The sequence below is a fragment of the Misgurnus anguillicaudatus genome, chromosome 1, assembly GCF_027580225.2.
Source record: "Misgurnus anguillicaudatus chromosome 1, ASM2758022v2, whole genome shotgun sequence".
NCBI lineage: Eukaryota > Metazoa > Chordata > Actinopteri > Cypriniformes > Cobitidae > Misgurnus > Misgurnus anguillicaudatus.
Window position 1 is genome coordinate 30,266,254 of NC_073337.2, and position 27,984 is coordinate 30,294,237.

The 27,984-nt window shown below is 42.0% G+C and overlaps 1 protein-coding gene and 1 pseudogene across 2 annotated transcripts; both read left to right on the top strand.

The window, feature by feature from the left end:
- The window catches only part of LOC129431932 (uncharacterized), a 496,207-nt pseudogene that overhangs the window by 321,481 nt on the left and 146,742 nt on the right, over positions 1-27,984 (top strand).
- Positions 1,384-27,972, top strand: LOC129431892 (C-type mannose receptor 2-like). 2 transcript variants are annotated; one of them, XM_073869478.1, is made up of 4 exons: positions 1,384-1,420; positions 1,494-1,833; positions 27,094-27,416; positions 27,545-27,972. In XM_073869478.1, exons 1-4 carry the CDS (start codon positions 1,384-1,386, stop codon positions 27,901-27,903), a joined length of 1,059 nt encoding a protein of 352 aa, XP_073725579.1. In that variant the 3' UTR covers positions 27,904-27,972. The 2 variants fall into 2 exon arrangements, with proteins under 2 accessions (XP_073725579.1, XP_073725584.1); XM_073869483.1 differs by lacking the exon at positions 27,094-27,416 and having other exon boundaries at positions 1,494-1,829.

Below are 27,984 nucleotides of genomic sequence, written 5' to 3' on the forward strand. Positions count from 1 at the left end.
ACAAAAACTTTTATACTAAAATTTCCTCTAAATGTTTGCAATAATGTAAGAAAAAGCAGACCACAAGTATGCAATAATCCTGAACAAGGAAAAAGAACCATATAAAATATATCTATGTTATATATTTTATATCTTTTTTCCTATTTATAATTATTTCGTATGTGTGGTCTAAGTTGTTCTTACGTTTTTTGCATATAAAATAATTTTTAGTATGAAAATTTTTTTTGAATCATTATATGTGAGTTAAAACATCTGTATGCACATTTCAAGAACAAATTTGTGCATATGCATGCTTAGTGAATGAGAGCCAGTGTGTTTTCAGCTTTAAAGGCAAGTTTGTGTTGTTTTCAATAAAGGATGAAGATATAAAGAATCAGTGGTTAAAATACTTTTTTCAAGGAGGGATTTACTAAGCGTTTGGCAATGAAAGATGGTCCAGTACCCACTCTATTTGGAACAACATGCATCTCCTGACCACAACCTGTAAGTATGATTATTACATGATGTGTTTATTTACCCCCCCGGACTTAAAAACAGCGAAGATGCTTACAAATTACATGTCTTTAAAATAATATTTATGATATCACAGTGTTTTATGAGGATTGTGTATTAATATTTAATGATTATTAATGAAACTTTATAAAGAATTGATGAAGAGTTACTGAAGAGATGTTAAATATTAGCTTTAGTGACATTTAACAGCTTTAATATTATATACTGTATCAAACGCCTGTGTACATGTATGATCAATAAGTGTGATATAATGATTTATTGTCTCTGAAATAAAATAATTGACTTCATAATGCCATAGTGCTAAAGTTAAATAACTGAATTTAGTTATATCCTATATATGTTAAATCCTGTATAAAAACCTATAATAAAAACCTGTATAGCTGACATTGACTAACACTTACTGTATGTTAATATGCAAATAAAGGGACTAAACTGGGTATGTGGAAAAACACCAACAAGGAACTGAAATATGGAAATGATGCACAGATAAAATATAATGACATATTGATGAACACACAGACAGAGAAACAGAAGATTCAGGAGAGAAACACACAAACAAAAGTACGAACTTTATTTACTTTCTCATTCCTATTAAAATAATATTTATGATATCACAGAGTGTTTTATAAGGATTGTGTATGAATGTTTAATGACTATTAATGAAACTTTATAAAGAATTGATGAAGAGTTACTGAAGAGATGTTAACTTTTAGCTTCATTTAACAGCTTTAATATCAGATTCTCATCTTTATTTACTACACATTAAAATAGTTTAGACATTTAAATGAATGAATTTATTGTGATGATCAGAATTATGAACAAACAGAATAAATCAACATCTGATGTTTTCAATGTGTTTGTTTTTCAGAAATGACTCAAACTTTATATTTCAGCGTTCTTCTCATCAGTGAGTTTGTGTTTATGGTTTTATGTTTGTTTTATAATCACATGAGATTTGAATCAAACTCTTTCTTTCATAGCTCTCTGTTCATTATCTGAATGCATTCAGCGCCGCTATCACCACATAAACATGATGATGAACTGGACTGAAGCTCAGAAATACTGCAGAGAAAACTACGCAGATCTGGCCACAGTCAACAACATCAATGACATGAAACAACTGATTGAGAGTAATGTCTTGATTGGACTGTATAGATCAAGTGTTTATAAATGGAAGTGGTCTCTGGGTGATCCTGTGAAATACACAAACTGGTATAATGGAGACTCAAATGGTTCAGGTCAGTGTGTTTATATGAGAAATGGATCATGGTATCATCAAGACTGTAATATGAAGATAAGATTCATCTGCTATAATGGTGAGTGAAGATTCATAAAATAACATCAAACCTTCACTTAACAAAACATCATCAGATGTAAACTTTACAAGACAACAATAATACACATCACAGATACACAAATATCATGTGAGTTCAGTGGAGGCTGGTGATAAAAATCAAACTTCAAATCAAAACAGGTCTGCCCTTTATAATTTCCTCAACATCATAAGAAATGCGTGTAAAACTTTTAGAAAATAAAACAGCAACCCCTCCACTGATAGCAGTTTTATGACTCAAAATAGAGAAACCATCCCATTCTTTTTCCAGTAAACAGCATTCTTAGAATCACTGTGAGTTTCTTGAAGAAAATTTACATCTAGTTTCCTTTGCTTAAAAACTTCATATAATTTTACTCTTTTTTTTAACATCTCTTGCTCCATTCACATTCACTGAAGCAACACTAATTTCTAAGGAGGACTGGGAGTGCAAAAATTATAAATAAATAAATACATGTACAAATAAATATATAAAACAAACATAAATAAAAAAGAAATAAAATAAATATGCAGAGAAATATAAAAAACAAACATAAATGAGTATTGCAACTTTGATTTCTTTATTTTTTTAATTAAAATATTTTTAAAACATTTATTTATTTCTGTATAAAATTATACATTTGAATGTATTATTTTATTAATTTCCACATTTAGGTATTTATTTATGTATTTATGTGAACATTTATTTATTTATACATGTATTTATTTCCACGTCTATTTATTTATACATGTATTTATTTCCATGTCTATTTATTTATACATTTATTTATTTCCACACTTATTTATTCATACTTTTTTATGTCTAATATGTTAATAGGGGCGTGCACAGAGTGACAATGCTTGTGTAGACACATGTTCTGAGGCCACAACAGTCACATCTTTTGTTTTTACAAAATGATACGCAAGGGAAGAGAGTGGGCATGATTTTGAGTTTAGTGAAATGAATGTTGAGAGAGGTGGGCGAAATAGCAAAAATTACAGTTTAAGTAATTTAATATCACTGTTTGTGTATGTATTTACAGGATAAGCATGCATATTCTTTACCCCGAACCTCGCGTTTTAAACATCCGTTCGGGATTCTTGAACACATTACAGAAATCGCATCTTTAACAGGTCTGGTAACAGACAGTGGACAGTGAGACACGTGAAATAATCCAGTACACTGATCATATTTAATAAACGCCAAATGCAGCTGATAGATCATTGATAGAGCTTGATGTCGACAAGGTTTGTGCACGATAAGGAGAAAAACCACATGCACTTTCACTGATGCCCACAAGCATAATATTTAATATTGCATTTGAAACGGGACACTTTAACATTCGCGTTTGCTAATTTTGTATGAACAACGCGTGCAGTGATCATTCATATGCCTGAAATACTGTGCCATCGTGGGCTCAGTCTCCTCTTCCAACGTGCCCCTCTCAAACACCAGCGCAAGACAGCCCGTCCGGACACCTCTCTCCTATCAGCAGGCTATGATCATTGCTTTCTGTCGTTTACACATCATAATAAAGTTATGACAAAATGCAGGCATACCCTTGTGAAAAATCCAGCTAAGACCAGCATAAGCTGGTGAGCTGGTCCCCAGCTTGGTTTTAGCGGGTTTTGCTGGTGTAGGAAGCTTATGCTGGTTTTAGCTGGATTTTTCAGTAGGGTAGGCTACTATGTAAAGGCAAGCAAATAGCCATAGAATATAAAGGCAACAAGTTTCGCGTTAAGTGTTCTCCAATACCTAAAACATTATAAAGACATTGCATTACGCGGAGTAAGACAGTGATTTTAAAATACACAATTCAGTACTCAGTTTAAAAATAAAATATAGTCTGTAATAATTTGGAATTACAGTAATGATGTTGTCTTGTTCCATTTCCAAAATTATTCTTTTTGATCTCTCTCTCTCTCTTGTTGTGATGCAACTGTGTCCGGCCACCGCTCCCACTTGGAAGGATCGTCCAACCCTCCCCTCCCGTGCTTGCAGACAGTCTTCCGGTTTAACGGGGGCTGCCTATCATGCATGTGGAGAGGCGGCTTCAGCCCTGCACGCTATGGCGTTGCTGCAGGTCCACCAGGCCAAGGCCTTGAGAGATCTGCACGAGGGAGGACACGACTCGCCTGTGCTTTCGGAGCTCCGGGCCGCTACGGATCTGGCCCTCCGTGCTACGAAGGTCACGGCACAGGCGATTGGTCGTGCGATGTCCACGATGGTGGTCCAGGAACGCCATCTGTGGCTCTGTCTGGCCGACATGACGGATGCTGAAAAGAACAAGTTCTTGGATGCGCCCGTATCCCAGGCAGGCCTGTTCGGCGAGTCGGTGGAGTCGTTTGCCCAGCAGTTCTCCGCCGCCCAGAAGCAGACGGAAGCGATCGCTCAGATCATGCCCCGGCGCAAGCGACCTGCATCTCGCCCCCCAGCGCCGGCGGCCCCGTCTGCTCCTCGCCGAGGGCGCCCTCCGGCGGCTGCCTCCGCCCCCCCCGCTAGAACGTCTTCTAGACCACGGAGGGGGAACAGCCGTCGGCAGCCCGCCCCGCCCGCACCACCCGCTTCCCGTGGCAAACGGAAATCGAAGCGGCCCTGAGTTGGATGGGATCACTCAGCGGGAGACGGTGATGGCACCGCTCCTTCCACCGGTAGAGGGCCGGGTGGAAAATCTTTTGTTTCGTTTTGTTTCTGTTCCGCCGGCTTCTCAGCCGGCACCCACAAAACCACAAAAAGAGTGCATTCCTATTCCTTCTCCAGGTCTCCAGAGGATCGAGAGAGATGTGAGCGGGCAGTCAGATGCTCTTCCTCCCTCTCCTCTATCGCCAGTGGGTGTTCTGAGGAGTTCGAGCTCTCCGCCACGGAGACCGGACCACCAGCAACCCCTTCGGAGTCTGCGTCCTCAGCTGAGGAGACCGGACGACCGTTTCCCTCAGCGGGCTCAGGTCAGTGTCACACACACACATACTGTAGATGCTTATGCTGTCACGGCAGACGCACTGGCAGTCCCGCCTGTCCCGCCTCGCTGCCCCGCCGCGGGTACACCGGTAGTGCCGTTAATTCCTCTCGTACGGTCCCTGGGGGCTTGGCTTCAGCTTCCCAGTCCGTCTCGTTTTACGCACGATCCGCCTCGGTTACGAAATTCAATTCAATCGGCACACTCCCAAATTTGCGGGCATACGTTTCACCACGGTGAAAGCGTCCGTTGCACATGTACTGCGTGCAGAGGTCGAAGTCCTGCTGGCGAAGGACGCGATCGAGCCGATCCCTCTTACCGAGATGAGATCGGGTTTTTACAGCCCGTATTTCATAGTACCCAAGAAAGGCGGCGGGTTACGGCCGATTTTGGATTTGCGGGTCCTGAACAAATCTCTTCAGAAGAGGTCTTTCAGGATGATTACACCGAAACAAATTTTCAGTGCAATACGCCCCCAAGATTGGTTTGCAGCGATAGACCTGAAAGACGCGTACTTTCATGTGTCCATTCTCCCTCGTCACAGACCGTTTCTCCGGTTTGCGTTCGAGGGACGGGCATATCAGTACAAAGTTTTACCGTTTGAGCTGTCTCTCTCTCCCCGTGTGTTCACGAAAGTAGTAGAGGCGGCGCTAAAGCCCCTCAGAGAGAGCGGTGTTCGCATTCTGGCTTACCTCGACGATTGGCTTATAATAGCGCATTCTCGGCGGACGCTGTGCGAACACAGAGATCTAACACTTCAACATCTCGCCCGTTTGGGTCTTCGGGTCAACTGGGAAAAGAGCAAACTCTGCCCTACGCAGAGGATCTCTTTTCTCGGTATGGAACTGGACTCGATCGATTTATCGGCGCGTTTAACAGAAGAGCGCGTCCAATCAATTCTGACTTGCCTCGGTTCATTCCGAGGGAAGAATGCGGTCCCTCTGAAACAATTTCAGAGACTCCTGGGGCGTATGGCAGCAGCAGCGGCCGTGACACCGCTCGGGCTGCTCCATATGAGACCGCTTCAGCGTTGGCTTCACGATCGAGTCCCGAGGAGAGCGTGGCGCGCTGGCATCCATCGTGTAACCATTACACCTGCGTGTCGCCTAACATTCCCCCCGTGGTCAGACCCCGCGTTTCTCAGGGCCGGCGTGTCCATGAGACAGGTCTCCCGGCATGCTGTTGTCCACACAGATGCCTCCGACACGGGCTGGGGAGCCACGTACGACGAGCTCACGGCTTCGGGGGTGTGGACAGCACCCCAGTTGCATTGGCATATCAATTGCTGCGAGTTATGGGCAGTATATCTGGGACTCGTACGCTTCGCTACGGAGCTGCGAGGGAAGGATGTACTAGTGCGCTCAGACAACACTGCGACCGTAGCGTATATCAACCGTCAAGGCGGTTTGCGCTCTCGTCACCTGTCGCATCTCGCTCGTCATCTCCTCCTTTGGAGTCAGAAGCATCTGAGGTCCCTTCGTGCCATTTACATCCCGGGCTCGCTCAATACAGCGGCAGACGCGCTTTCCCGAGCGGCGCGCCCCGGCGAATGGCGACTCCACCCCCAGACGGTCCAGCTGATTTGGAGGAAATTCGGTCGGGCGCAGATAGACCTATTTGCGTCACCGGACAATACCCATTGTCGCCTGTTTTATTCACTAACCGAGGGCAGCCTCGGCGTGGATGCGTTGGCACACAGCTGGCTGCGGGGCATGCGCAAATATGCGTTCCCCCCAGTGAGTTTAATAGCACAGACACTGTGCAAAGTCAGGCAGGACGAGGAGAGCCTTTTAATGATCGCCCCATATTGGACGACCAGGAATTGGTTTCCGGAACTAATGCTCCTCGCGACAGCCCCTCCCTGGCGGATTCCCCTGAGGAAGGACCTTCTTTCTCAAGGAGGGGGCACATTATGGCACCCGCGCCCCGACCTGTGGAATCTCCACGTTTGGTCGTTGAGCGCGCGCAAGGTTTAAGTGATTTGCCCCAGGCGGTATCTAACACTATTGACGCGGCACGAGCTCCGTCTACGAGACGGGCTTACGCGTTAAAATGGAACCTTTTCGTCACCTGGTGCTCTTCGCAACGCGAGGACCCCAGAGAATGCCCTATTAACATCGTGCTTTTATATCTTCAACATAGATTAGATGGTAGGCTGTCACCGTCCACTATTAAAGTTGATATCGCCGTTATATCTGCGCATCACTCACTTATTAACGGCAGATCAGTGGGCCAGCATGATTTGGTTATTAGATTCCTGAGAGGCGCTCGCAGGCTAAACCCCTCGCGCCCCCCTTCTATTCCTCCCTGGGACTTGTCCATGGTGCTGAAAGCGCTGCAGAGTCCTCCGTTCGAGCCTTTGCAGTCTGCGAGTCTGAAGCTTTTATCAATGAAGGCTCTGACCCTACTAGCATTGGCCTCGGTGAAGAGAATAGGGGATTTACATGCATTCTCTGTTGACGATTCGTGCCTTCAGTTTGGTCCTTCTGTCTCGAGCGTGACTTTGAGACCCAGACCAGGCTACGTGCCCAAAGTTCCCACTACTCCCTTTAGAGATCAAGTGGTGAGCTTGCAAGCATTGCCTTTGGAGCAGGCAAACCCAACCGAGGCTTTGTTGTGCCCCGTACGCGCACTGCGATTCTACGTGGACCGCACACAAAGCTTCAGGACCTCAGACCAGCTCTTTGTTTGTTATGGTGGCCAGCAGAAAGGGAAAGCTGTCACTAAGCAGAGGATGTCTCATTGGATAGTTGATACTATCGCCCTAGCTTACAATTTGCAGGGCATTCCTTGCCCTTTTAATTTGAGAGGGCACTCCACTCGGAGTGTTGCCTCATCTTGGGCATTAGCTCGTGGTTCCTCGCTAACAGACATCTGTAGAGCTGCTGGTTGGGCGACTCCTAATACGTTCATTAGATTCTACAATGTTCGTATCGAGCCTGTATCCTCTCCAGGGAGGACACGGAGAGCAGACTTATATACGCACCTGGCGGGGCGGCGCCAGCATTATGCAAATATCTCAATGCCAAGTTCATTGGCGTTTTAGTAGTATTCGAAGCAGATTGGTCTCTCTAAGCGAGCTCCCAATTCGTCGGTCACGACGTGACGTCTCCGTTCCCTCCTTCAGGGAACGAGGGTTACATCCGTAACCGAGACGTTCACTAGTTCGCCTGCGCATTCAGGTCTTAATGACCAATGGTAAACAAACTTGGCTTGCTGTCCTCGAAGGGAGCTCTGTACCTGAGCTCTGAACCTTCAGAGAGAGCGAACCTGAGGCTGGGGCTCGAGCCACAAGTTCAACCCCCTGCAACGGAACTGCAAAGAGGAAGAAAGAGAGAGTGAAGGAGGAGATGGGGAGGAGGAGGGATGCCGGAAAAGACTGCAGCTGGACAGGGAGGCCTAAAGGCTGCCTTATATACGCCCATGATGATGATGATTGACAGGCCTGAATGTTTAGGCTCCTCCCGAACCTATGTTTAGAACTGCATTTCACTAGTTCGCCTGCGCATTCAGGTCTTAATGACCAATGGTAAACAAACTTGGCTTGCTGTCCTCGAAGGGAGCTCTGTACCTGAGCTCTGAACCTTCAGAGAGAGCGAACCTGAGGCTGGGGCTCGAGCCACAAGTTCAACCCCCAAAAGATTGTTTGAGGGACAGCAAGTTAAGCAGGTGCCTGCGAGTAATTAAGCTGTATACGATTTTAGGATTAATATCCTCTCTCTCTCCCCCCAAAAATAGGTAGAATATCATCAAACCATTGCTTCTTCATCTTATTGAAAACTACTGCGGTAGTAAAAGCGAAGATGCTATCATTGCTGCGGCAATGAAAGAATTGTACAGAAAAAGCTGTGCAAAATTTCAGCTTATGGGAAGCGTGCGGCCTGGGGCTCCTGCGGGAGCGAGTCAAAATTACTACTGCGGGTAGCGCTAGCGTTATGAAATCACTGCTGCGGCAGTGAAAGATTTGTAGGGAAAAAGCAGTGCAAAAGCTTATGACTCCTTCGGGTGTCAATGGGAAGCATGCGGCCTGGGGCTCTTGCGGGAGCAAGGCTAAATTACTACTGCGGTAGTGCAAGCGTAATAAAATCACTGCTGCGGCAGTGAGCAAAGTTGTATGGAAAAAACTGTGCGAAATTTTGGCTCAAGACTCCTGCGGGAGTTACTTGAAAGCGAGCGGAACTGGGGCTCCTACGGGAGCGAGGCTGAATCACTACTGCGGTAGTGCAATCGTTATGAAATCACTGCTGCGGCAGTGAGCAAAGTTCTACAGAAAAAGTTGTGCGAAATTTTTGCTTACTTTAGTTCTAGCTATAAACTCTATATGCTACGCATCAGTTACAGACTTTGTATTGTAACTATGTTTGCTTATACAGTCCCTGTCAAATAAACAAATAAATGACTCCTGCGGGAGTAGGAATTGCGCTGTCTGGGGCTCTGGAGCGAGCAGGATGAGATCACTACTTAGGCTGTGAGAAAAAAGGTTGCGGCAACTAGGGGTGCTCTGATCGATCGGCCGATAATGCTAGCTATGTTTCTCAATGAATTACGGTGAAATGCCGCTACATCCAAAAGCCAGGGGGCGCTCTCGTGCAGAAACTCAAAATGCGCTGTAGACAAAGAACAATACACACGCGCAGCTGTGATGACACGCAGCTCCACGAAATGGCTGAAGGACATATTTATATTGCTGTTCTTCAAACCTTTTCAGGTATTTTCATGATAATAAAGAATATGTATAATGATTATGTTAAACGAGTGTTGCTTTTTCAAATGCATTTTATAAACGACTCAAACTAACAGTGATTTTAGATCGATAAGGACTTACTGATCAAAAGCCGTAGTACATGAAATACCTGTAATAAGATCGGCTGTCCGATTCAGAATAGTGATCGGCCACGTATTATTAGTGGAGATTGGCATTGATCGGAGCATCCCTAGCGGCAACTGTTAAATAAGAGAGCGATCGGCTGGGATCAATACTGTGGTAGTATGAGCAAATACATGTGTTTACATTTTGACAAATGACCCGCGCAAAGACACACGAACATTGGAAACAATCGTGAACAAGTTTTTTGGAACGTTTGAAATAGCACCTCTAGACACCTAGACAGCACGGGTACGACTGAAAAAGCATTCTAAGTATCTGGAGCTCTGGAAAAAACAACTGTTGAGTAAAAACAACTGATAAAGGTCTTAGAAAGAGCACTTTTTATAAATTCTATATTAAAATCTTGCAGATATACTGCAGATGTGTAAATAATCAAAAATTACCTCTTGCAGATGAAAAAGAATAGAATACATCAAATAGACATCCCTGAGATGTATGCGAGCTATCAGTCATGGCGGAGTGGCAATCGGGAATGTTGGTACTCTGCCGGAGGGCCGGTAGTGTTAAACATTGCGAGATATATTAGCTACATCAGCTGGCGGCCTAATGTGTGGCCGCTTCCCCCTGGTCAAAACTGTGCAGCCTCTCTGCTCAATACAGTATATAAAAATGCTCAACTTTCAGCAGGTCCAAACATGTCCAGAATTTTAAAAAATAGATGGGAATCCGTGAGCGTCCGCTCCCCGAATGGCATAAACCTGTGGCCTTTGATGTAAAAAACCGCCGAACGTCTGTTTCACACATATACCGTAGCCTATGCTGTGCGTTTGCGGTCAGATCCGTCAAGCACCCGTTGTGCTTTCACACATACGCTGTTTGCAGTGTGTTGTTGACCACTGATTCGGTGTATAAAATGATTGTGTAATTGACACTTTTTCTGTGGAAAAGCGAATAAACGATATAACAAAGCATCAAGATTATTACAATCTCAAAAGCAAATCACGTTTTGACGACTGCATATCGACAGGTACGCGGAGACGCACGCACGTACACAAATGGTGCAAATCACCCATTATTGGTTGACTGTGCCCTGGTTACGGTTTTAAATTGTTTGCCTTAAAGAACCAGTTCGAGAAAATGATTCATTCACAAACTAAACAGACGTCATTAGTCATCACAAATAGTATTTTGGGACGGGAAGCTTTCAACATAGCCGGGTTTAACCATGCTCAAGGACGGGCAATGAATACTGAAGGTAAAGCAAAGCTTTGAATCCAATTGCGTCAACAATGATTCACAGGAAACAATGGTTTCGAAGCACTAAAAAAAAATCCTAGATGTGGCACCACCTGCTGGTGAAAATGTAGTACATGCTTTATACAAACTGCAACAAGTAGAGATAGGCTCTCGCTTAGGGGGCAAGACAATAGAAGGGAGCTGAGGAAGAATATAGGGCATCCGAGCTTGTGACGGTAGCGGAGGCAGCCTCGCGCTACAGTTTTCAGTCAGGCCACTGACGGAGGAAACGATTAGAATGAAAAGGATCCTGAGTCTGAGCCTCTAGCGGAGCCATGCTCACGCTGCGAGGTCAGAATGTGTTGCTAATGGCTGTTGCTGCGCTCATTCAAAATGTGGATTTATAGTATATAAATATAGACACAAAACCTAGTAGGTGCATATAAATGGATAAGTTGAGTGGGTAAGATTGGGAAAACAGCTAGCCAGCGTAGGGCTCTACTATATGCTTTATAAAGATTACATTTGGTCCATGGCAACCTTAATGTAAATTACTTAAGGCATGTTAAGCGTTTTTACTCGTGCTGTTTTGACGCATCTACTGACTCAGCAGTCGTTCCAATGTTGGATAAAACACATTCCATATTCGCTGGTCAAAACCTTTTAAACCCCTTAGGCACCACCCCACTCTATTGAGTTAAATTTACACTCTTGAAGCTTTCAAGCAATATCCAGTTTGTCATTAGATAAGAATCCACATGCAAAAACACTGAAGTAAACGTAGACGTCCTGCTAACAGGACAGTGACATTTAGCAGGATATAAAAGTTTTGAGGCAAACTCTCTTCATTAATGAGTTGATTACTCTCCCTACATAATTTATTTTATAAAACACTGTTGAAATGTCTATTCTAGAGCCTTAGACTTTCCAACGATATATAGTTTGTGGTGATGAATTAAGATTTACATCAACGATATTGATATAAACTTAGCGGTCCCGTGGTCGGGACGGCAACGCTTAACAGTTTAAATTAATTTAAGCTTGTTCGATGATGAACTACTTGTATGACGGTTGTTACACTCGTTTTCATTTAAACATTCGTGAAATAATGACGTGTTGCTAATAGGTTAAGTAAAATAAAATTATTGAAAGTTGTGCATCACCTGGATGCGGTCGAGATTGGGAATCACCTGGACAGATCTCAATTCGCTTCATCATTAGAAAGCAAAAAATCGATATGCATAAATGTTACTTTCTGCAATTCATTCAAGCTAGCATAAATTACCCTAACGATACGCTCTCTGTACGTGTGGGTGTTGGAGCCACAGTTTTAGGGAACGGGGAAACAGTGATCATGATCATTACGATCAAAATTTTAGTTCTGATAAAATTCTAGCAGAAACAGCCATGTAGGGATGAAGTCCTGCAGCGTGGCTATGAGGTAACCTATGAGTTGCTTCAGACAAGTCTTCTTAAGACCGTAAAGTCTATAAAGTTTGTCAGCATGAACTCCACGTTGTGATATTGCTTAAATGACCTGATATCAGATTTGAGATGCGGCGATAAACAATACTGAAGAACCATTTAAAATTGTGTAGCATGCGTTTTAAAAATACTCTGTGGTTTGTCTGACAGACAAAAGTTGCGAAAGGCGATAAGATCGATGTTATAATTGTTCAGTTTGCCTGCCTATGAAGCTTGCGGCGATGGATCGATTGCCCAAGCATAGATGACAGTCAAATTAATCGAGCATCGACCAAAGCACGTTCCTTTTGATGTAATAATCAACTTTGAAATTATATTGAAAGCAATGTCGAGGCAATACATTAACAAATAAAACATTGTATAATTATTAGGCGGGCCTGTTGATGAAAGTAAGTTGGCATACTGCAATAGTGCGAGTGGCAATGAAATTGCTTTAGTAACAGAGAAAAAAGATCGTAATAATTGAATTAATATAGGCTGAGATCCCTACTGCGGTAGAGATGACGACAAAGCGGCCAAAAGATCAGCGTTTTACACAATACTTAACCGAACTCAAGGCGATTCTGTCTGAGCAGGCAAGCCTGTAACGTTAGTATCTCTTTGATCAAACCATGCAAAACAATGCATACTATTTATCTGACGTTCTTAAATTATGGAAATTTGCATTTTAAAACAAATTTTTTTACGTATGACTCAAATTATTGTCTAATATTCATATAGAATGTACCACTGGATGAGAAATAACATACAAAAACTTAAGATTTCTGCATTGTTTGTCAAGTAAAACGTAAATGAAATGATAATATTTATAAAGACATTAGTGACTGTGGTTTTAATCATGTTCTCATATTTACATATCGAGCTTTGAAGTTACAAGCACCAGGGTTGTTCTAGCCAAACGACTTCTTCTATCCTTTACTTTGTGTTGGTTTTTTGCACTGGATTCCTCGAGTTGCCCCCTATCGGGTCAAAGAATAGTGCAACAGCGAGCGCGTCGACTGAACGCCTTCCGTTTGTTGACAGCGGAGGCTCGCGATCGGCGGAGCAAAGCGCGAGTATCCTCGCCCATCCGCGGAGACCGTCCTATCAAGTATGCAGGGTATGGCAAATGAAGTGCGGTGTTGAATAGAAGAACCACGCGAGAGCGCATACTTCCGCGGAGCTGTGAATAAACAATTGATACGGAGAAAACGAGCAGTTTGATTACATTGACAATGAGGTAAGTTTCACTACAACTAAATCTCCGGTATTTGCAACTTCAGTGGAAAGGGGGTTAATTAAACGCGGAGACGATGGCAGCATGGTCCTGTAGTCCGCCATTGTTGTTTTGGTTGATCGTGCATGCTTAGATTGAAATAACAGCTGCACCTGACGTCGCCGTTGTCAAACCCATTTGCGTTGTTCCTAACCGAAACACGCCATTGTCGAGTAAAATAAACATCCGGACTGCATAAAAAGTTGTGTACACTGTCACTGACATGACTACTGCGGTAGTGAGAGCGGGGACTAAAAATACTGCTGCGGCAGTGGTATTTAAAAATATTTCCCAGTTGATCGGAGCGCTGGAGCTCGTCATGTGGAGACGTGATTCCGGGAACGGGCGGGGCCAAATGCCGGAAAAGACTGAAGCTGGACAGGGAGGCCTAAAGGCTGCCTTATATACGCCCATGATGATGATGATTGACAGGCCTGAATGTTTAGGCTCCTCCCGAACCTACGTTTAGAACTGCATTTAACGAACTTAACTTGCTGTTCTCGAAGGCAGGTCAAACCTTAGGTTGGGCTCGAGCCCCAAGCTCAAGTAACAGAACAGAACAGTAGATTCCTTTCAAATCTACGTACAGTCGTGGCCAAAAATATTAGCACCCTTGGTAAATATGATAAGGCTGAAAAAAATTAATCTGCATTGTTAATCCTTTTGATTTTTTATTTAAAAAATTCACAAAAATTTATCCTTTCATTGGATAATAGGAATTTTAAATGGAGGGGAAATATCATTATGAAATTAATGTTTTTCTCAAATACTCGTTGGACACAATTATTAGCATCCCTAGAAATTCTTATTTTTGAATTTTGAATTTTATTTATTTAAAGAAACAGGGACAGCATACATTAAACATTAACCTTAAAAGGAAAGATGCATAGTATCAGGTTATAGCTCAAGAGCTAATTTGCACCCGTAGTCCCTGGGCAGGCTGTTGTTAAAATACATACATGAGTACAAAATTTAAATTGGTCCAATAAAAAGTCAAGACTTCACATGCAGGACATCCATTACATGTGAGTACAGTTCTGATTTGATAAAAGCCATTTCTTAGCCAGGCGAGAAAACATATAAAAGTTTGTGCTTCTTATCAGCTCTGTAGGCAGCATGTTCCACTGACGAGCCGCCACACAAGAAAAGGCATAATTTCCAAATGCTGTCCTGCGTTTGGGGATCCTACATTCGCCTCGCAATGTAGATCTAGTGTTTCGAGCTCAATTTACAGAGCTAAAAGATATAAAGTCTTTTAGTTGAGGAGCAGCGATGAAATGGAGTATATTATACATCAAACACAGATTTTTGTGTATTATCAGGTTTTCAAAACTGAGAAATTTGTATTTTACAAGAATATGACAGTGATGAAATCGTCTGCCTTTCTTATCATGAATCTTTAAAGAAATTTTATACAATGACTCAAGTGGCCTAAGTGCAGATTTACAAGCCTGTGACCAGCTTGTCATACAATAAAGAAAATGTGGAACAATCATAGCATTTAGATAGGCTCCTGAGGCCTCTGTCGTTAGAGAATTTCGAATGTATCTAAACTGTGCCATATTAAATTTAATTGTATTTGATAACTTTTTAATATGCTTTTTAAAGCCTAAGTTTGGTTCCAATATAACACCTAAATATTTTACCTGGTTTGGGTTTAAAATCATTTGTCCATCAATTAAAATCTTAGGGTAATTTTGTAATTTATAACGATTTGTAAAAAACATTGAAACGGTCTTATCTAAATTTAAGGTGAGGCATGAGTTTTTCAGCCACAAGGAAACTTTCTTCATCTCTTCAGTCAGTTTTTGAGCAACTACTTCTGCAGTTTTACCATGTGCATATAGCACTGTGTCATCAGCATACATAATAATTTTACTTTTACACACAGTTGGCAAATCATGGTAAAATTTGTAAAATATCTCTGAAGTATATTCACATTAATTTTCACAATTTTCAGAACTCCAGCATGATTGTAAACACAAAATCATTCAGCTCTGGCTTCTGTTTCACAAAAATATAAAGAGGAGGGGAAACAAAGCCTAAATTCCCTTAATCATCCACCACAATGAGAAAAACCAAAGAATATATTTCTGATGTGCAGCAAAAGATAATTGATCTTCACAAATTGGTGAAGTGGCTTTAAGAAAAGAGCTAGAGCAGTGGAAAATGACCATTTCCATCATCAGGGCAATAATTAAGAATTTCCAACTATCACAAAACTGCCTGAAAGAGGACCTATGCCTATATGGTCCTAATGTGCGGTGAGAAGGAGAGTTTGAGTAGCTAAAGACTCTCTTAGGGACACAGCTGAAGAATTGCAGAAAATTGTTGAGCCTCTGGTTCAGAAAACCTTTTAAAAAATTGTCAAACAGAACCTACATCAACACATGTTGTTTGGAAGGGTTACAAGAAAAATTCTCCTAGCTTATTCAAAAACAAACTAAAGCATATTCAGTTATCAGTCATGACTGGAACTTTAAATGGGAATGGCTTCTATGGTCAGATGAAACTAAAAAATGAGCTTTTAGCAGCAAACACTCAAGATGGGTTTGGTAAACACAGAGAAAAAAAGTACCCCATGTGTACAATGAAATATACTGCTGTGTTTTTGCAACCCATCCTCACCCCATGTCATCAATATTTGACGACACTTGACCATTCGTCAATATGTGACGGGGAGGGTATACCTTTCGCGTCATTTTTTGACGAACTGGGGACTTCAATACTATTACGTCCGTTGCATTCTCTTTCCTATTTTCTTACCATTTTCGCGTCGGTTTAGGGTTAGATTTACATAATGACATCCCTACCCAAACCTAACTCTAACCCCAACGCCAGGTGACAACTGTCGTACCTAACTCTAACCCCAACGCCAGGTGACAACTGTTTAATTTCGCGTACACTGTTTAATTTTGCGTAATCTAACCCTAAACCGACGCGAAAATGGTAAGAAAATAGGAAAGAGAATGCAACGGACGTAATAGTATTGAAGTCCCCAGTTCGTCAAAAAATGACGCGAAAGGTATACCCTCCCCGTCACATATTGACGAATGGTCAAGTGTCATCAAATATTGACGACATGGGGTGAGGATGTGTTGGTTTTTGATGTTGTGGGCCTATATTTCTGCTGGAGGTTCTGGACATCTTGGTAAAATACATGGCATCATGGATTCTATCAAATACCAACAGATAAAAAATCCGTAAGTGACTGACTCTGTTAGAATTCTTATAATGGGCCATGTTTGGATCCTCTAACTGTACAATTACCAAAACACAAACCTCAAAAAAAACACAAAAATGAGTCACTGAGCTCAAAACCAAGCTTCTGCTAAAGCCTTCCACTCTTCTGACCTGAACCCCACAGAAAATGAGAGGAGTGAACTGAAGAGGAGAAGCAACAACATATAGCTGGGAATCTAAAAGGTCTGGAGTGATTCTGGATGAAGGAATGGTCTCTGATCTCTTGTTAGGTGATTTCTTACCTCATCAGGCATTATAGGAGAAAATTTAGACCTTTTAAACTGGCAAATGGAGGTTTTAAAAAGTATTGAATAAAAGGGTGCTAATAATTTTGGACAATGTGTATTAGAGAAAAACATTTATTTCATAATCATATTTCCCCCCATTTTAAATTCTTATTATCCAATAAAAGAATACATTTTTGTGATTTTTTTAAATGAAAAATCAAAAGGATTAACAATGCAGATGAATTTTTACAGCCTTATTTGATCATATTTACCAAGGGTGCAAATATTTTTGGCCACGACTGTATGTATTAGTTTAAATATTACTGCAGTAAAAGAGATTATTTCTAAAAGCCTGCAATTTCAGTAATTTGCGATGTCACGGAGTTTAACGTCTTCATGCGTGACGCATTTGTCACAAGCCAGGGGCTGGCCGCTAATGGTTAAGCCACGCCCCTTCTAAACTTCCACCTCGAGGAGGTCCCCAAAACCAAACCAATGACCAGACAACAACGAGTACAGGTAAGTATAAAAATATTCTTTATTTATTTAAATAGTTAAAATATACGGGGACTTGGGGAAAGGGGAATTAAAACTAAAATCAGAATCTGTCCTCCAGGGGGCCACGGCTGAATGGAAGACGGAGGGTAAGGGGAGGGGATTTTGCGTCGGGGAACTGGCTCCCGCCTCTGGTTCCCTCTACCCGTGGCGCGCTCCTCTTCCTTCCTGGAGGCAGAATAAAATCACAATGAGTGGGGGTATGGACTTTTCTGATCAGTGTACCTTTGCAGCGCACAGCGTTTCGCCGCCTATCTCCCACAGTTCCTTGCTCGTTGACTCACTCTTCTTCTTTATTCTCTCTCTCTTCACAGACTCTGCTGGGATACAAGGACACAGTGAATCGAGTTCTAGGTTTTCTCTCACCCCTGCGCTGATTACAGCTTCTAGGTAGGTATGGCTCTCTCCACAGCTCAATATCTCAGTGCTCGCGCTGGCTCTCTTTCTCTCCACAGACGACTGCTGGGATACAAGGACACAGTGAATCGAGTTCTAGGTTTCCTCTCACCTCTGCGCTGATTACAGCTTCTAGGTAGGTATGGCTCTCTCCACAGCTCAATATCTCAGTGCTCGCACTGGCTCTCTTTCTCTCCACAGACGACTGCTGGGATACAAGGACACAGTGAATCCATTTCTAGGTTTTCTCTCACCTCTGTGCTGGTTACAGCTTCTAGGTAGGTATGGCTCTCTCCACAGCTCAATATCTCAGTGCTCGCGCTGGCTCTCTTTTCTCTCCACAGACGACTGCTGGGATACAAGGACACAGTGAATCGAGTTCTAGGTTTTTCTCTCACCTCTGTGCTGGTTACAGCTTCTAGGTAGGTATGGCTCTCTCCACAGCTCAATATCTCAGTGCTCGCGCTGGCTCTCTTTTCTCTCCACAGACGACTGCTGGGATACAAGGACACAGTGAATCGAGTTCTAGGTTTTTCTCTCACCTCTGTGCTGGTTACAGCTTCTAGGTAGGTATGGCTCTCTCCACAGCTCAATATCTCCGTGCTCACGCTGGCTCTCTTTCTCTCCACAGACGACTGCTGGGATGCAAGGACACAGTGAATCGAGTTCTAGGTTTTCTCTCACCTCTGCGCTGATTACAGCTTCTAGGTAGGTATGGCTCTCTCCACAGCTCAATATCTCAGTGCTCGCACTGGCTCTCTTTCTCTCCACAGACGACTGCTGGGATACAAGGACACAGTGAATCGATTTCTAGGTTTTCTCTCACCTCTGTGCTGGTTACAGCTTCTAGGTAGGTATGGCTCTCTCCACAGCTCAATCTCTCACAAACGGCTACGGGTGGCGGGCTTAACGCTGGCTGGCTATGCAATGCGTCGATTGGACAGTAGTTTACAATGGGACGCCGGGGACCAAGACCCACTCGGCGAACTTGTTGGTTGACAGAGGGGCGAGGACGTCACGCCGGCACACCGGGTCGAGCGCTGCCCTTTCCTCGAGACCCGTTGGTCAATCAAAAACCGGACCGGGGCGCCCTTTCGTCGAGACCTCGGGCCGGCGGATCTCGTTCGCCTCTACTCTGTAATGATGAAAAAGACACAGGTAAAGTAACAACAGCAAATGTAGTACTCACGCACACCGCCACTCGCACAGTACTTCACCGCCACTCTATAATACCGTCAGACTGAAGCACACTACAGCATAATCGTGCAGATGTTCTCTAGCGCCGTTTTTCCTCTTCGTCGTCCCGGGACGAGTGACTGAAGGCAGGGTTACGTCAGACAAGACACAGCACTCTCACTGCAATACACAGCATTACACAGCACCACTTCAAGTGAAAAGTTCTACATCCAAAAGACTCACCCACCACGCTCAGTGCACACAACGACACCCGCCTTCTTCCACTTTGCTCTGGGCGAGAATAGGGAGATGGTAGACGGCCTAGCGTTTGTTTATTGTCGTCACTGTAGCTGCTTACACAAAGACCCTTCGGCTCACCCACCACGCTGGTACAGGGGTAGGGCCACTCGTTCTCTCTTGAAAAACACTCCAACCGATTGCATAAATCAACTGCATGTAAAACACCTACTTCAAGAGATGTAGTTACTCACGACTTCTGTCTCCCTTCGTCCTAGGTTGACTTCACGCTGTAATAACTCCAGATGCATCAACGAGGTGTTTTCCAGCCACCAACACCACTCTTCCACAGGTGCGTACTCACAACAGTAAGTTTTCCTCTTCCTCCGTTTCTCTCATCCAACGTTAGTATTCGTCTAATAATTCTCCTATAAGGTCGTCGATATCTTCCTTTGCATAGATCTGTAATCCAAGCAAGAGAGAGAGAGAGCAATACAGCGATCCAAACAGCGTATCCGGCGAGCCCAACTCGGCGCTACGATACACAACAACACACCGCAACAACAACCAAGACTGTGATTTACGTTGTTCTAAAATACTCTCCTGGTGTCCTTTTCGTCCAATCACCCGGCGCTCCTCTTAATAACTCCCAGCTGTGTATGTTTTTGGCTGATTTCAGCGTTCGCGACGCTACCGGATGTCCGGTGTCTTCTCTTACCGGTCCGGGTGGAAACATCCGGGCGGAACCAAACTTTCCCAATCTTTGGTTCCGCCCAAAAGATCGTCACTCCTGTGACACATTGACATGATTTACGAGGTAAATTTGCAAATGATTCATGAATTCATACCTCTGCAATTATTTGATCGAAGGTGTTTTAGAAGTATGCTCAAACTCTAATGACAGTTATGATCGCGGATGCGCTGGTAGAGAAAGAGAACGAGAAAGAGCGGCCCGTTAAGATTAAACTAGCTATTATACGCATTTTTTTCAGGACATTCTTGCGAGCCGGTGGCAAAAAATTTTTTTTATCAGGTAATACATTATTTATCAGTGTGTTATATGCGAATAAATAATAATGAAAAAAGTTGAAAAGTCGGACTGTAAGCGAATTAGACTTACAGGAAAGCATGGTTGCTATTCAAACTCTCATTAAAACCCTTATTAAAATGTAATCTGTTAGTACCTGATCTGTTTAAATTTATTTCATTGGTATATGTCTGCTAAGAAAACGGACTTCAAATTAATCCAGCGGGCCAGAAAATATTGCTGGCGGGCCACTTTTGGCCCACGGCCCGCCTGTTGCCGACCCCTGCCATATATATAAAGGGTTTAGATGTCATTTCGAAGTGCTCATTTCATAAATGCTCTAGCAAAATGAATAATATGTTTAATGCAACAAGGTCATATCAGAAAGTGTTCATTCATAAAACGACATCATACCTTTATTATGAAACAGCACATCCATAGTAACTCCAGACTTGCGCTGCTCCATGCGTCACAATATAACATCCACTTGCAGTTTTTGTCCACAAACATACAGTGGCGGCTCCAGAGATTTTCTGATGCAGGTGCTATGGGGATGCTCAACACTTAAGAGAAGGTGCTTTACATTTTGGGGCGTTTCATTAAGGAGGTCGCATCGGACCACCCTTTATACACGCGTACACGCCCGCATTAACTAGCCTATACTTGTTCCACACCTATGTAAAAGTATTTAACACAAGGGCTATAGAAACAACATACATAAGCTTGCCAATGTAAACCTCTGAAAATAATATTTCACAGATCTGTCACAGTCTAGCCCTGAATACAACGGAGCAGCAAACGCAGCAACAGACACTGTGCACACTTCGGCTCAGATCACGAAATCACACAGCCAGTTACCGACACTAGTGATGAATCAGCATTGTTTCTATTGTTGGAGCATCATAGGCTGACCACACGTGCCATTCTTACCGGACCCGGACGCGTCCTGTCCAGGATTTCGGGTGCATCTTCTGGAAGTCGTATTTGTCTGCCGCATACGGCATAGAGTATTATTATTATTATTAAAGAAAAGCAACCGTTACATTTTAAGGTAAGAATTAAACTACGATTGTATATCTCTTATGTTTTTAACTGAATGGCGTATGCGGTCAACGACTTCCGAAAGACGCACCGAAATCCTGGACAGGACGCGTCCGGGAAGAATGACACGTATGGGCACCTTATAGATGTAACAATGCAGAGCCAAGATTTGTTCTTTAAACACCTACGTAATTCAATTTGTAATAGCCAACAGAGAGGAAAATAAAGCACTTATCATAGACGTCTTCACAACAAAACAGCATCATCACTGATGTTGACGCAGTCAAGGGTCCTCATTCTCTCCGTATTTATAGTAGAGATGCGCGGATGGGCTATTATATCATCCGCAACCGCATCACAAAACTCATCACCCGTCCGCCATCCATCGGCACCAACGTTTCTGACCAGTTTTCAAAACCGCACCCGCCCGCCATCCACTGACTGGGCGATGCAAGGCGCTGCTGATGACAGCCGCTGCTGATGACAGCCGCGAGACTAGAAAGCTTTAGAATATCAGCAGTGAACTCAGTCTCCGATCGGCGCACATGGGACAAAAATAAATAAATAAATAGCCTAAATTAAACGCACAAATGACATAGTCTGCACTGGTGTGATCCTGATTTACCACTTTGTAAAACTTATTCCAGGCAACCCTTTTCTGACCTTCTATTTCCTTTGTTTTTAATTCTCATTTTTTGAGTTTGCCACGTACCTCCTTCGCCGGCGTTGATAAGAGCTGTGTCAAAATGCGTCCTCATTTCCCTGCGCTGTTAATGATAGAACGAATAAATCCTTAACAGCCGAGGCTATCCCAAACAATTAAAAGCTTTATTAAATAAAAGTGTATTAGAAAACTCTTCTTGTCACTGTTTTAGTATTATAAGTTATGTTTTGTGTTAATATTATTCGGTTTATGTTGCGTATATTTCTAGGTTGATATGCTGTTGAATAGATTAATCTACATCAATGTGTCATATGTTCTAAAATAAATTAATATTTTTCTGATTACATATTTATTTTAATAAGTCAGAAATTTCTCCGCTGTTTATTGCTGACAGGCGCGGTGGGCGCTACTGGGGGCGCGTGCAACAGGTGACGCAAATTATGGGTCCTCAGAAGGCTAGACCGTCTCATTTCAGTTCTCTTTGTGAACTTCTGAGACTGCCACCTTGAAAGACAGAGTGCTCACCTTTTAAGGTCACATCCTTAGAAGGACACAGCTAATAACAAGCAGTCGATCCGCCACCCGCCCGAATTTAATTAAAATATTATTTTTGTCACGTCATCTGCCCGATCCGCGGTTTATCCGCGGTGTCCGCGGCTGTGACCGCCAACCGCGCATCTCTAATTTATAGCCAAAAGTGCCAGATTACTGGTCCTAGTTTGTCCACTGCTGTTCCTCGGGTAGTTTTTGGTTTATCCATTTTGGTGTATTTTACTCGGCTAAATTTCTAAACTCGCTTTCAAAAACAAACTGCCGTGCTTTAAGTTCAAAAGTTCACCGAGCGCTGCACCCATTGGCCAAAGAAGATCACATGTTTGGGCGTCATGATAATTTAGCTAAATATATGTTTTTAAATGATTATTTAACTCCCTTTTTTAACAATATGAAAACACTATTCAAACATGACATTAAAATATAAATATAAAAAATTACAGACATTTCTTGGGGGTGCTGGGCGGGTGCTATGGATATTATAGCCGGAGCTACAGCACCACCTAGCTCCTCCCTGGCGCCGCCACTGCAAACATATTACATTATGAGAAATATTGATATTCCATCGGATTTTGTAAAAAAAAATCCTCAATCCATATTGTTTTTCAATAATTGTGCATGCAGCGTGATTCTATTATGGAGAAGGCATAACGTTACGCGATCAGGGCATTCTCCATGCCAAACGTTCACAATATCACATCCATTTACAGTTTGTGTCCACAAAACATATTAAATATGAGAGAGTTTGATATTCCATCAGACTTTGTATAAAGTAATCCTCAATCCATATTGTTTTTTTTTATAATTGTGCATGCAGTGCAAATCTACTATGTAGAAGGCATAACGTTACGCAATCAGGGCAATTCTTCTCCGTTTTCAGCCGTCTCCATCTTTCAAAGGCATCTCCTATACAAATTCTTGTTTTATTTTAGACAACGTATTTCGGACTAGACATTTTTATCCGACACGTTTGTAGCTGCAGCTGTGGGTAACTAGAGTTGGCAACCTGTATGTCGAAACACTACTGACTTTATGATTGGTAGGTAGAAGGAGGATGGCGCATCAGTAGGGTTGCCCGTATAATACGGAATCATCCCGTATTTGACACATAAAATTCTTGTTCCGTATTGAACTGATACGGAACGCAGTTTGTTCCGTATTTTATGAAAATTAATTCAGTGCAAATACATGACAGACACATAGCTTATAATATGTCATGAACGAAGACGTCGTCATTTGTATAAGAAAACCCAGACGGTGTGGTAATTTCTCCTTCTGTTTGTCTATGATCAGCGTAGCGTTTTTAACATCTTGCAGCCCCATCAGGGAATGCCCTTTTAATTGGTCGTTTCAGTCATTGTGATGTCACGTATCATAGCAACGATGACGACAAGTGACAACAGCGGGAAATGTAAAAATGACTGCATCCGAGCAGCCGGCGAAAAAGAAACGAGCACAAAAATATTGAATTGAATGGGAATGACTACCCGTGGCTGAAATGCGTGAGGGACAATGAATACAAGGCCAATTGTACCATATGCCGTCGCGTTTCTTCTGTTTGTCACGGCGGAGTGTGTGATATAAAGCAGCACGCATGAGGAGATAATCACAAGAGGAGCGAGAGGCTGCAGGCACAGGATGGAGCAATGTCAAGGTTCATTGTCCATCAGTCGTCTCCAGAGGCTCATATGGTATGTAATTATGTGGCTTTTTAAAACTTAAATATAGTTGATAAGAAAGTGATTATATTAAAAGAGATAGTACAGGTTTAGCCTAAAATATATATCCACATATATATCTCTCCAGTGCTCTCCCTCTGTTCCTGTGTCCCGCTCCCTCCCGTCTCATAATGTGTCAATCATTTCTGATGGGTTTCTTATTAAATAATTATGGATTTAGATAGCTCAAGGTTTAAAAAGGGGTGGGGTCTTTGAAGTGGGCATATTATAAACTTAACAAAACCATGGTTCATTGTTGGCAAAATGATCATGATAGCCTTTATATTTCACATCTATGTGGTTCAGTCTTGTATACTTATTAGGCATACTTTGCTATTCATTAAATATTTAGGCCTAAGAAATTGTATGAAATATATTTATCTAAATTTATTAATTAGTTTCCACTATTTTCACCAGAAGTCTTCATTTCAGGGGTTATTTTTTTTTCAAAATTCTCTTCCCTGGGGGCATGTCACCGGACCCAGGCAAATGTAGAAAATGTTTTCAAAACATGCACATTGTGTAATGGTTTCCTTTGCTGCTCTATAAACCTAGAATACTGAGGAGACCATATAGTTTCTTTGTGAACTGATTATTTTGTAGACATCTTTTGAAAATGAAACAATTGCGTGAGTTTGAGTAAGGTAAAATTAATTAACTTTTTAAATAAACATTAAAAAAGGAAGTCAGAGTTGTGTTAATATACTTTTTTGTGTAAAAAAAGAAAAAAAAACGTAATTATGAGAAGTGCCTATTATTTAACTTGAGCCCCTGCCAACATTATACATTTCGCAAAGAAGGTTTTTCAGCACTTTGTCCGAACAGCAACTCAGCAACATCCTGTCCTGAGTCCTGTCCCACCCATATATAATAGTTCCAACACCCATGGTTATGAGACTCTGAGAATTATCCAATTACATGACCTCAAAAACATAAAAAGCAATATTGATTCACTTACAACATAAGCCCCAAGGCGGTTCTGAAACAAACCAATTAGAGCTCAGCCTCAAGTCACATGTTTTTGACAAGTTTACTGACCTACATACAAATTTGTTTGGGTGGCGCCCAAGACACACACATATGACACACACAGGACACAATACATTTGTTAAAATAAATTATAATATGACAGTGAAATAGTACAACTAATATATTTATATATTATAAATATATTTTATATATTTAATTTTTTGGTAACATGTTAAAGTAGTTTTCTTCTCTGTCCATCTTTGACCAGCCGCCACTGTGTGAGTTTATGTTTGACACATTCAGTCTTCTGTGAACTACAGCAAACTACAAAGCACTCAGATCAGTTTATTCTCTCAACGTCATTACGAAACATCTAAAGAGGATCTGCAGCAGAGCTATTTGGTTGTTAAGCTTACAGCGCATTACTGACAGCTCATATCTAGATAACAAAGCAAAGCTTCAAAATAAGTGACTAAACAGATTCAATTCAATTTCAATTCAATTCAATTCAATTCAATTTTATTTATATAGCGCTTTTCACAATTTGGTAATTGTATCAAAGCAGCTTTACATAATAGATGCAGTGGAAAGCACAGAAAATCGACAGATAGCACAACATAATATACGATAGCACAAGCAGTTAAATTTGCTACGGCTATAAATCAACATTATAAACAAACGTATTACTAATGTAACGTATAGAAGTTAAGCCCAAAAAGGCTGCCTCCCCGGGTTGAAAAACCCCCTAGGAGAAAAAAACCCCGGAATTTTAGCCGGGGAAGTAAAAAAAGTCATAGGAGGAAAAAACCCTTGGGAGGTATATATATATATATATATACACATTGAAACGGAAGGAGATTGAGCGGAGATTAAGCGGGGTTCTGCCGGTGGTCTTTGGTCAGGCATCAGCTGGACATCACGTTGAAGAACAGCTAGTAGATCAGTTGTGTGCCGACTTTCACATGTACCGGAACTGGATCTGTTTGTCTCGTCCTCGGGATCAAGGACGAGACAGGGAGAGAGACACAAAATCTTATTAGCGTAGGGGCCGTTCACATAGAAAACAAGTGTCACACAGTAATGTGGTTTTAGTCAGCTCGGTTCCGGACAGGCTAACTATTGCTGGTTAAGTGTATTACATATAGTTAATGATTTTAGAAACGGAAACAGAACTCGTTTGACTAAGGCCAGAGGCCCCACTGCCGTCGTTAATGCTAACGTACAGTGGCAAACGGTTCTGTATGACATACTATTTTAAGGTATTACATATAGTTAATGATTTTAGAAACGGAAACAGAACTCGTTTGACTAAGGCCAGAGGCCCCACTGCCGTCGTTAATGCTAACGTACAGTGGCAAACGGTTCTGTATGACATACTATTTTAAGGTCATGGGAAAAGGCCAAAATTGCAAGCCGGCCATATTTGGCAGTTAAGACTCAGTCGAAAACCAATTCAAAGTTTCAGCATATTACTAAAGAGTATTAATGAGATTTACCATGCTTTGAAGTGTTGACGAAAAAAAAAGGTTTTAATTTATTAATTAATTTATTTAAGATAAAGAGAGAGAGAGAAACAAACACACTGCAGTAACTCAAGAGTTTAACAACTAAAGAATTTCTGTAGATTGACATCTATACTGTAAGTGTAGTAAGAGTTAAAGTAAATCATAAAACAATCTTTATTTTCTGAAACAGAGAGCAGTAAAGGATTCATCATTGATGATTCTTCAGTATCATGGAGAGACGCTCAGACCTTCTGCAGACAGCATCATACTGATCTGATCAGTGTGAGGAATCAGATTGAGAATGAACAGATTCAGAAGATCATGAAGGACAAAAACATATCTGAAGTCTGGATTGGTCTGTTCAGAGACTCATGGGAGTGGTCAGATGAGAGTGAATCTGGATTCAGAAACTGGCATCCTAGTGAACCAAATCATCCTGATACTGAAAAATGTGTAGAATACAATCCGGGTCAATGGAATGATGTGGACTGCAGTAAATCTTATACCTTTGTGTGTCAAGGTGAGTAATAAAAGTCAATGTGTGTTTGATGACAGAAGTTTCTTCATTATTAAAATGATCTCAGTTCAGTGTTTGTGATGTATGTTTGTTTTGATCTGATGTGTAGTTTGTGTTTGTTGTGTGTTCAGATAATCTGATATTGATCCAGATGAATCTGAGCTGGTCTGAAGCTCTGAGATACTGCAGAGAGAATCATGTGGATCTGGTTTCAGTTGATTCAGAGAAGATTCAGTTTATGGTGACAGACGTGATTAATGAGTCCTCTACTGACGCTGTGTGGATGGGGTTACGTCACTCCTGTGCTGTTGGTCTTTGGTTCTGGGTGAATGGAGAGATGGTCTGCTATCAGAATTGGGCTCCAGGGAATGAAACAGCAGTGGACGACTGTGACCGTGAAGTGAAATCTGGAGCAGTTCAGTCTGGAGATCATTGCTGGATCAGCCTTCCTCAATCTTACAAACTCAACTTCATCTGCATTAGAAAATAATAAAATAATTTGTGTGTATCACTGTTTTTTTATTATTTGTTGATTTTTTGTTTTTTATTTTATTTTGTTCTTTAGCAGTAG